A 10734-nucleotide genomic window follows, 5' to 3' on the forward strand; every position below is an offset into this window, starting at 1 on the left:
AAGTTCCTAAGGATGAGAAGTCCTCAATGTGTCTAAGGCATTTTCCTTTCAGAGCAAACATACACATAACCAGTTTGAAATTACTCTGTAGTATGTTTTTCATAGAAGTACAAATAAAAACGTCGAGGGATAAATTGTGAAGCCAAAACTGTGTGTGTAAACAGCATGCAGGGAGGGTAGAGGCTCTTCAAACATAGGTAGATGACGGCAACCACGGATAGAAAAGAAGCCAGGGAGTTGGTGTTTCTCAGGAAAGCAAGTAGTTGTGAGTTGTTATACTTTAAGGTCTGGGTATAATAGCAAGTTGTGGATAAGCTTGGGGGTGAGATTTTGGGGCCATACCATGGGGCTTTCATAAACTAAACTACGTGTTTAGCGTTATATAGAAGGCAGCTATGGAGGAGTTTCGAACAGGATATGATAGCCAGGTACCAGCTTTCAGACACTGACTTCAGTAGCAATGGATGTGAATGACAAGTAGGGAGAGTAAGAGGCACACTTAGCAGGCAGCTCCAGTAGCCTAAGAGAAAGATGTAGCGATCCTTAAGTACCTAAGCGATAGGAAAGGAAGATACAGATGATCTATTGAGAAGCATTCTGCCATCTATGTTGACAAACGTTGAAAGCAATTAGATGTGTGTCAGTGGCAAGCCTCAAGCTGGCTTTGAAGTCCCCAGCCTGACATCAAGATGAATATATAATGGGCAGTGCTGGCTGAGGAGACCATCGTGGAGGATGCCTAGGACTTAGAGAGACAATGACTTCCACGTTGCTTATGCTGTGGTTGAGGCACTCTTGTACACCTGCTTGGCAATGCCTAGGAAGCTGCTGGCTGTTTGAAGTAAGAACTCAGGGAGATGTATTCTGAAGCCTATGAGAAGGATAAAAGAAAATACAGAATATGTGTCCGTGAAACAGCGAGGCTTGGAAAAAGCTTTGGAGACCATTCATGCTTATTTGGGAGAGATTATAGCATGACTTAGTATCTGAGCATTGGGGAACAAATGCGGTGAAACTTCCTAGATCTCACTCTATCTCTAAAAAAGTCTCTATCTCTAAATAAGAGCACTCTAAGCATTTAATATATGTCAGTAACACAGCTTCCATAAATTATTATTATTGTTGTTATTATTATTATTATTATCATCATCATTGGTGGTGGTGGTTAGTTATACCACCAGCAACAACAGTAGTTAGTAGTAGTAGTAGTAGTAAATAGTAGTAGTTAGTAGTAGTAGTAGCAATAGTAGTAGTAGTTAATAGGAGTTACTACTTTAATAATAGTTACTACTATTAGTAGTAACTAATATAGTAGTAGTTAACAGTAGTAATAGTAGTAGCTAATATAGTAGTAGTAGTAATACTAGTAGTAGTTAATAGTGGCAGTAGTTAATCATAGTTGTAATAGTAGTTAATAGTACTAGTAAATAGCAGTAAACATAGTAGTAGTAGTTAATAGAAGTAGTAATAGTAGTAGTAGTTAATAGTAGTAGTAGTAGTTAATAGTAGTAGTAGTTAATAGTGGTAGTAGTTAATCATAGTTGTAATAGTAGTTAATGGTACTAGTAAATAGCAGTAAACATAGTAGTAGTAGTTAATAAAAGCAGTAGTAGTAGTTAGTAGTAGTAGTAGTAGTTAATAGTAGTAGTAGTTAATAGTAATAGTAGTTAATAGTAATAGTAGTAGCTAATAGTAGTAGTAGTTAATAGTAGCAGTAGTAGTTAATAGTAGCAGTAGTAGTTAATAGTAGCAGTAGTAGTTAATAGTAGCAGTAGTAGTTAATAGTAGGAGTAGTAGTTAATAGTAGTAGTAGTAGTTAATAGTAGTAGTAGTTAATAGTAGGAGTAGTAGTTAATAGTAGGAGTAGTAGTTAATAGTAGTAGTAGTAGTTAATAGTAGTAGTAGTAGTAGTTAATAGTAGGAGTAGTAGTTAATAGTAGTAGTAGTAGTTAATAGTAGGAGTAGTAGTTAATAGTAGGAGTAGTAGTTAATAGTAGGAGTAGTAGTAGTTAATAGTAGTAGTAGTAGTTAATAGTAGGAGTAGTAGTTAATAGTAGGAGTAGTAGTTAATAGTAGGAGTAGTAGTTAATAGTAGCAGTAGTAGTTAATAGTAGCAGTAGTAGTTAATAGTAGTAGTAGTAGTTAATAGTAGGAGTAGTAGTTAATAGTAGGAGTAGTAGTTAATAGTAGTAGTAGTAGTTAATAGTAGGAGTAGTAGTTAATAGTAATAGTAGTAGTTAATAGTAGGAGTAGTAGTAGTTAATAGTAGTAGTAGTAGTTAATAGTAGGAGTAGTAGTTAATAGTAGCAGTAGTAGTTAATAGTAGCAGTAGTAGTTAATAGTAGGAGTAGTAGTAATACTAGCAACAACAAGCATTATCATATTATTTAGATGAGGAGACTCAAAAAGAGATCTTAGAAAACACAGGAAAGAAACCAAAGGAGGAGGAGAAAATTTCCAGAAAGCAGTAATTACCCTATTGCAATGAAACATAAAGGAAGTACAAACAACCAGTGAGCAGACAAAATTTCCAGTCTCATGTAGCATTAACAAATACAAGTGTTAGCCGAGTATTTGATAATGAAGACTCTAACTACAAGCCCAGTTCTGTCAAAAAGGTTACAGTCAGCCCTCTTCATATTTTGTTGATAAGACTGGTTGTTATACTACCTTTTGTTGGTATTTTGAGGGGGAAAAGGTGAGTAAAACATTTAAATGTGTGCATCCCATGACTCTGAAATATGGTTCAAAATCCATCCTTTGAGATATGTACACAAACTATGTCATTTCTCTCTTCATCTTCTCTCTTCATCTTCCTTAATGATTTGTTTCTAATAAGAAAAAAAAAAGTAGACAAACTCAAATGCCAACCAGAAGAAACAGTGCTGTATATTATTACATGGTCATTCAAAACCATGAGTGTAAGCTTTAGAGAGTCACAGAAAATACCTCAGATATATTGGAAGAAATAAGAAAAAATGCATACTGGTTTTTATGAATATGTGATTACTAAAGATAATAGCATTGTCTCTGGGTCATTTGTGTGTGGAGACTTTGTGCTAAATATCTCTGTTATTTTATTTTAAAATTTATAACATGCATCTTATTTGTGGTGACAGAAAGACAGATTTTGAGCATGTGGCTCAAATGTCAATGTTAAGAGCTAATTCAGTGTGGCAGTGGGATATAGCCAGTGGCTGTGTTACAACCCAGCTCTATGATATATTAGCATGTGGTCTCGGACAACTCACTTATCAGTTTCCTCATCCATGAACTAGGGATAAACATAGAATGTTCGTGCATAGGGTTGTTGTAAGTAAACAAGTTAATGTGAGTAAAACAAGTTGGAAAACCCTCTGGCCTGGAGAGTGTATGATTGGAGATGGTGATGAATAGTGACAAAGATTCCAGATGTGGAGAGAATGGTGACTAACAACAAGCCACTCTACTGGCAAGTAGGACATCGCCATTTACTAACATTAGCGTGAACTCCATTAGGAGAACAACTTTTTGAGATAAATGTTTGGGCTAACACTTGATTAGACCTGTGCCATAATCAGAAAGTCACCATTACCTTAAGAAGTGCCCCCACCCTACCCCACCCCACCCCCGTTACAAGAGAGTCCTAATTAGAATAATTAGACCACATACTAAACATAGTGTTATAAAGTTGTTTAAATCTTGTTCCAGCACTTTCCATGTACAAGATACCCTACATTTCAGCTTTCTTTAATGAGGAGTCAAACAGTATCTGTACTAGACAAACAACGCAGAGTGAGAGTGTTTATGCACTTCACACCAGCATGTGGTACCCCATGGGCGGTTCATAGACACTGGCCGTATCTATAAATCCAGACTTATTGGTAGTAGGAAAGTGTGGAGTATCAGCCTTAGTTTCATCATAGCAAATATTTCTGGGACAACTGCAAACTGAGAAGTTATGTTGTTAGAGCTTTTTGATGGACTTTAGAGCTACATATGCCAACAGAGGGGGTAAAGAATGTTTACAAAAAGAGAACAAAACCAGAAACCACAAAGTTCATTGACCTGTCAGGGCCCAAGCATCTTAAAAAAAAAAAAAAAAAAAAAAAAAAAACTTTATTATTAAAAAAGCCTTGTAAGAAAAACAAAACAAAACAACAACACTAGTCAACAAACCCAAAGACAATACATCTTAATGAACATCTCTAGTTAGAATGGAAGCTGTCAAGCTTCCATTGGATTTTACTCTTTTACTAGCAAGTGTATTTTAGTGGACTTGTTCACCACTCAGAAAGGAAAAAGTCTACGACATAATTAGAACTAGAGAAGCCATCACTCTTAGATCCTGTTTCATAACTCGTGTCCACTACCTGCACTGAGTCCTTCCTCAAGGCCTCTTGGTCACGTAAACACAATGGAGCAGCTGCTCCTGGGCTATGAGGCTGGGAGAGGAAAGTTGAAGGGATGCAGAGAAGAAATGGGCCCTGGGGCAGTCACCTCTGGAGAGACCTGTACCAAGAGTCTACTTGTCTCATTCATGCCTTCAACATCGGGTAAGAACCTCGTAAACAACAGGTATAGCTCTAGATGTCACAGGTAAGCAACATAAATGAAACACATTCACTGGATGTCAGAGGTAACCATCATAGATAAACCAGCCATTCCCTGTAAGGGGGCAGCCCTTGGTGCAAGAAGGAGCTTAAAGAAACAGTAAAATACAGAGTGTGTGTTCCAGATTAGAGCCGCCATGCTATGAGGATAAAATGAGACAGTCGCTAGAGGACCTGGAAAAGCCTTCACGATGTAACCAGTGAGCTTTCTCCCAAAGGGCAAGTTTATCCAGATGGAAAAAAGAAGCCGCTCCAGGAAGAAAGAAAAGTGTCTGCAGAGACAGAATGGAGTGAAGGAGGGCGATGCCTGGGAAGAATGTAAGTACTTAGCTCTCGCATAGCTCTTAGGGCGGCTCTGCCAAGAGATGCACATAGTCTACCTGGAGAGGGGAAAGAGCTGTGGCCGAAACCAGCTTAGGAAAAAAAACAAGCAAAGCCAACAAGGCGATGTGGGTGCTGTAACCCACAGGGCTGGGAATACACTACATTCATTACTTAGATCTGTAGAGCAAATTAATATTTTTAATGCTATTATTTCTTTTTCTTTTTTCTTTTTTGGTGGCATTAGCTAACATTTATTAGATGCTTTGTGTTAGGTGCTAATTGAACATAGCCTCTTCCCTCATTCCTTCTTCTCCTCCCTCTCTCTCTCCCTTCCTCCCTTCCTCCCTCCCTCCCTCCTTTCCTCTCTTCCTCCTCCCTCCCTTTCAACAAGATCTTAATATGTAGCTCTAGCTGGCCTGGAACTGGGGATAGCCTTCAACTCCAAATCTTCATGCCACCATCTCCCAAACAATGGCATCATGTAGGATGCAGTGGCACAGCAGGCAAATACTATGAGCCTTTCCATCTTGCCAGATGAATATAAAGGGATTTTTGTTGTTAGCACGATGTTACCAGTAAGATTTGAAGGCTTTAAATTGCCCCAGGCCTTGGTCTGAATAGACTTGAACCCAATTAACTTGGCTTTGAGTCTGTACCTCCAACTGCTGTACCACCCTGCCTTTTGGCACATTGAATCTCTATTAACTTTGTGTGAATTCACTTTTCTGAGCTTTTTCATGGCAATTGTCTTAGTTACAGTTCCATTGCTGTGAACAGACACCATGACCAAGGCAACTCTTATAAAAGACAACATTTAATTGGGGTTGGCTTACTGGTTCTGAGGTTCAGTCAACTATCATCATGGAAGGAAGCATGGCAGCATTTAAGCAGGCATGGTGCTGGAGGAGCTGAGAGTTCTACATCTTGTCCCGAAGGCAAACAGGAGAAGACTGACTTCCAGGCAGTTATGAGGAAGGTCTCTCAAAGCCCACCCCCACAATGACATACTTCCTCCAACAAGGTCACACCTAATAGTGCCACTTCCTGGGCCAAGCATATTCAAACCACCATGTTCTACTCCCTAGCCCCATAGACTTGTTCAAGCACGTGAGTCTATGGGGGCCATACCTAGTTATAGCATAATATAAAACACATTTAGTCCAACTTCAAAAACTCTCATAGTTTGCAACAGCCTCAACAATGTTAAAAGTGCAAAGTTCAACGTCTCTTTTGAGATTCATGCCATCTCTTAACTGTAATCCCCTAAGACATCAAAATCAAAAGGCAGATCACATACCCCCATCATCATACAGGGTAGACATTATTATTCCAAAGCATCATAGTGAGGAAATACTGGACCAAAGCAAGACAGAAAACCAGCTGATTTTCCAATCTCCATGTTTCCATGTCTGATGTCAAAGTGGTTTTCAGATCTCCAACTCCTTTCCTCCTCGTTGGCTGCTGTCGGCAGATCTGGCATTCAGCAGCAACAACCTTCATTCTCTTGGGCTGTTTCCGCTCACTGTTGGCAGATTTCCTTGGCAGGTATCCCATGGCTCTGGCATCTTTAACATCTTGGGGTGTCCAAATCGATTTCAGCTTCACAGCTTCTTGTTCTAGTGTCTGGGATCCACACATGATCTTCTGGGCTCCTCCAAAGGGCTTGGGTCACTTCTCCGGCTCTTCCCTTTTGCAGCTCTCTAGGCTCTAGTTGACCCCATTTTACTGCTGCTGCTGTTCTTGGTGGTCATCCCATGGTACTGGCATCTCTAGCACGGAGGAGTCTTCTGCTGTAACTAGGCTTTACCAATAACCTCTCACAGGCCCTTTTCATGGTGCCAAGCCTCAACTTCTTTGCATGATCCCTTCAGTCCTGGGCTGTCAACTGCAACTGAGGCTGTACCTTCACTAATAGCCTTCTCTGGTCTCTCACAGTGCCAAGCCTCAGCTGCTTTCCATGACTCCTTCAGGCCTTGAAAACTAGTACTACCTGGGTGATTCTTACACATTGACAAGTCGAGCTGCAGCACGAGGTACAACCCAGGCTATCTCTGGAACACAGCTTCTTTGTGCTCTCAGAAAACACTTCCCAGAAGATTTCACCTCAGTGATGCTGGTCTCTTCTTAATCACCACTAATTTCTTAGCTCCAGCTAACCAGCATCAATTGTCCCAGTAGTCCCTTCTATTCTTGACTCTATAGCCAGAGCCACATGGTTGAAGCTGCCAAGTTCTGCTGCTTGTTGGGGCTGGAACATGGCCCTCCTTGCTCTATCACATCCCCCATTGCCTAAGTTTAGCTATCCTGGACCTTACTCTGTAAATTCAGAGCAAGTGAACTCAGAGATCTGCATGGCTATATATCCTGGATTCTGGGATTAAAGGCATGTACCACCATGCCTGGATTTAAGCTTTTCTTTTCCTAGAACTTGCTCTGTCCCAGGCTGGCTTTGAACTCAGAGATCTGCTTGCTTGCCTTTGTTTCCTGGGGTTAAAGGTGTGTACCACCATGCCTAGGCCTTGTAGTTTTTCATGGCCACCATTCCTCAAGATCTGGATCAAAAGCCTGTGTCTTCTATTTGTGGATTGTAGCTCATTCCAGATTAAAAGTCCAAATGAAAACAATAACCAAGCCCCTTGTTCGACTGCAAAAGCACGAACAATAAGCTTAGCAGGGTGGGATCTTGCCTCAAGGTCACTACTCCCTTAATCTGTTCTTCTCCTTGAGCCTGGGTGTGGGGGGGTGGGGTGGGGGGAGACTCAGCTTCATTCTATTTCCTAGTGCCCTTTATTCTTTGAGCCATATATTTTGACTTCTTCTTCTTCTTTTTTTTTTTTTTAAAGCTTGCTATGCTTAATCAAAAATGGCTCTTTGAGACTAAACCAGAGGATGAAGTCTGCTGGGCTTTTTTTGAGACTTCCTTTATCAATGTAATTAATATAAATTTCTTTACCTTAGCCTTAGGTAGATTTTTCAGACAAGAGCAAAAAGCAGTCACATTCTTTACCAGAATATCACAAAAGTAGTCTCTAAGGCCACATTATGAAATTCTTCTCCACTGAAAACTCTTAGGCCAGGTCTGCATAGTTCAAATCCTCCTTAGGACCAATGTCTTACATATTCCTATCAGGATGGCCCATTAAGCATCCCTTAAAACATTTCACTGCTTTCCAAAGTCCTAAAATGCACATTCCTCCAAACAAAAAGCATGGTCAGGCCTATCACAATGAAACACCAGTTCCTGGTACCAACTTCTGTATTTGTTAGGGTTTCTACTGCTGTAAAGAGACATTGTGACCAAGGCAACTCTTATAAAGGAAAACATTTAATTGGGTTCTGAGGTTTAGTCCATTATCATCATGGCAGGAAGCATGGCAGTGTCCAGGCAAGCATGGTGCTAGAGGAGCTGAGAGTTCTACATCTTGTTCCAAAGGCAAGCAGGAGAAACTGGCTTCCAGGCTTCCCAGCAGGGCCCCTTCTGCCCACTACCCTTCTTGCCCTTTCTGGAGTATGGTTTGGGTCTAGAGAAGTACAGGGGGAGAGTTGGTAACAGGTAGAACAGCTAGGCTCTACCCAATGCTGTATTTCTATGAACCTAAATTCTTTTTGCAATAGTCAGTTGTTCAAATCAAAGGGTGTAGGACATGCTTGATCTTAGGGTTCAAGAATGCTTTTGTAGTTTTTTTGTTTTTAAGAATTTGGGTTTTTCTTTAGGGCATGATGAAGTTTTAGGATAAAAATTATGTCAACAATCAACCATTTATCTGATCATAGAAAGTTGACTTGAACATGTCCCTGTGATCTAATTGTCTCTTACGATTCACAGTGGTTAAGAGTAGCAGCTCAATGCTAGACATGGAGGCATCTGCCTATGGTCTCAGCGGCTTGGGAGGTTGTGACAGGTAGAACACTTAAACGCTGAGGTCAGCGTTGGCAACACAGTGGGCTACAGTTTCAGTGTAGCTCTGGAAAGAGGGAGGCCTGGATTCAAATCATTAATACTTTCTAGTTCTGTCTAATCCCATTTTCCTTGTCTATAAAATAAAGATGAGTTCCATCCTTGTGTCAGGATCGCGGTGGGAAACAAATGGAGCGCTCACAAAGCATTCACCCACAGAAACCATGTACCAAATTAACAGCCATTTTTATTATTGTGATTTCATGATCTTTTGCTTAGAGCATTGATGCTTAAAGCAAATGGGGGGTAGAGGCTGGCTGCTAGGGAAAGCTAACACTAATCTCATGGGGAAAACATTTGGTTGGTTAACATTTCAAATGGGATCTACAACCCCTGAAAACAGAAAGAAAGAAAAAAACACAGTTAGAAATGAACACTTAAACAGGGAGATTAACTATACTTAGTGCAAACCAATGTTGTCGACAACAGAGGATTTTGGATAGGGGAATCCTGCCACCGTGTGGCAGCTGGCTGACTCACTGTCCTAGCAGTCAGCCAGTCCTCAGATCTTTGTCCACCTCTGATTTAGTGTGACCCTTGAGCAGAACTGAATCTCTCTGCCTGTTTCCTCTGCTAACATTATCTCTTGTTACTGATGAGGTAACTAAAGCTACAGGTAACTTCCTGTACGTTATGTAGCCCAGTAGTAGTCAGAACACGAAACAGTCTTAAGTGAGAGTGTACATTTAAAACCCCAAGTTCTTTATAAATTTCGTATCAGATTTCTGTAGAATATAGTTACTCCACCCCTCCAGGGACTATGAAATCACCCTATTTTATTTTATTTTTTATTTATTTATTTTTGGTTTTTCGAGACAAGGTTTCTCTGTGTCCTGGCTGTCCTGGAACTCACTCTGTAGACGAGGATGGCCTCGAACTCAGAAATCCGCCTGTCTCTGCCTCCCAAGTGCTGAGATTAAAGGCGTGCACCACCACCGCCCGGCGTAAAGTCACCCTGTTTTAGACTGAAGGCATGGTGTCTGAAAAGCACTCTTCACAGAAACTTTGTGGATAAGTATTAGCTCTTCCAGTGTAAGGAAGTGGGAACATAGAAGCCTTAATAGGCAGAAACAGGCAGGGTGGGACTTCTTACAACTTGGGGGTTTAAATCTCTGTGCCCATCAGAAAGTATTTGAAAATCCTGAAGTACATTGGATAAATTAGATAGGTTTTCTTCAGCTTCAGGTTAAATGCAGGGCAGGTAGTTACAATACCCAGACTTTGTCATCTATGTCCAGGGAAGAGCTTTGGTCTTTTGGGTCGAATCCAAGACTTTAGTCCTATTTTGGATTTGTTTAAACACTCGTTCAACATGGTTAAGTATGGTAATGTGAAGTCATATGATGCTGTCTTAGCCTCAGGATGAGCCGTGCCTTTCAACACTGATAAGGCAGTGATGCAGTATTGGGGCAGGGGAGGCTCTCATTGGAGAGAAGAACCAACAAAAATTAAATCGCTTTTTTCCTTCCTTTCTAGGTCTCTCTCGTGTTATCAGGGACTGAAAACTCTACACAAGAAAGTCAACAATAAAAACAACCTTGTTGCTAACCAAAATTCTAGAGCACAAAGTATGTTTATCGGCATGGATGGCAGCAACAGAGCCAAAGTGGAAGTGAAAAAAAAAAAACAAAAAACAAAAAACAAAAAAACTAAGGATGCTAAAGATTCTTGAGGAAAGAGTTCCATCTCACAAGCTTGTGGGTGGGATATGTAAGAGCTGTCCCACCAGGATAGATAGCTCTTAGAAACCAGGATCTTGGTCTATAGCCTGGTAAAGAAATCCTTTAGTGATGCTTTATTTAGGCACTACTCCATGTCTCTGGGCCTCCACAGTCTCAGTACTTTACTAAGCAGCTTATC

General features: G+C 40.5%; 1 protein-coding gene across 2 annotated transcripts in view; it reads left to right on the forward strand.

Moving 5' to 3' along the window:
- Positions 1-10424, forward strand: part of Ttc23l (tetratricopeptide repeat domain 23 like) — a 65765-nt gene extending 55341 nt beyond the window's left edge. For both annotated transcript variants that reach the window (XM_034523578.2, XM_034523577.2), the window contains 2 exons: positions 4811-4910; positions 10351-10424. In XM_034523578.2, coding sequence (XP_034379469.2) covers positions 4811-4886 — 76 coding nt within the window. In that variant the 3' untranslated portion in view covers positions 4887-4910; positions 10351-10424. The remainder of the gene's footprint in view (positions 1-4810; positions 4911-10350) is intronic.
- Positions 10425-10734: the final 310 nt, after the last annotated feature.

This window comes from Arvicanthis niloticus, chromosome 19, assembly GCF_011762505.2.
Source record: "Arvicanthis niloticus isolate mArvNil1 chromosome 19, mArvNil1.pat.X, whole genome shotgun sequence".
Lineage (NCBI taxonomy): Eukaryota > Metazoa > Chordata > Mammalia > Rodentia > Muridae > Arvicanthis > Arvicanthis niloticus.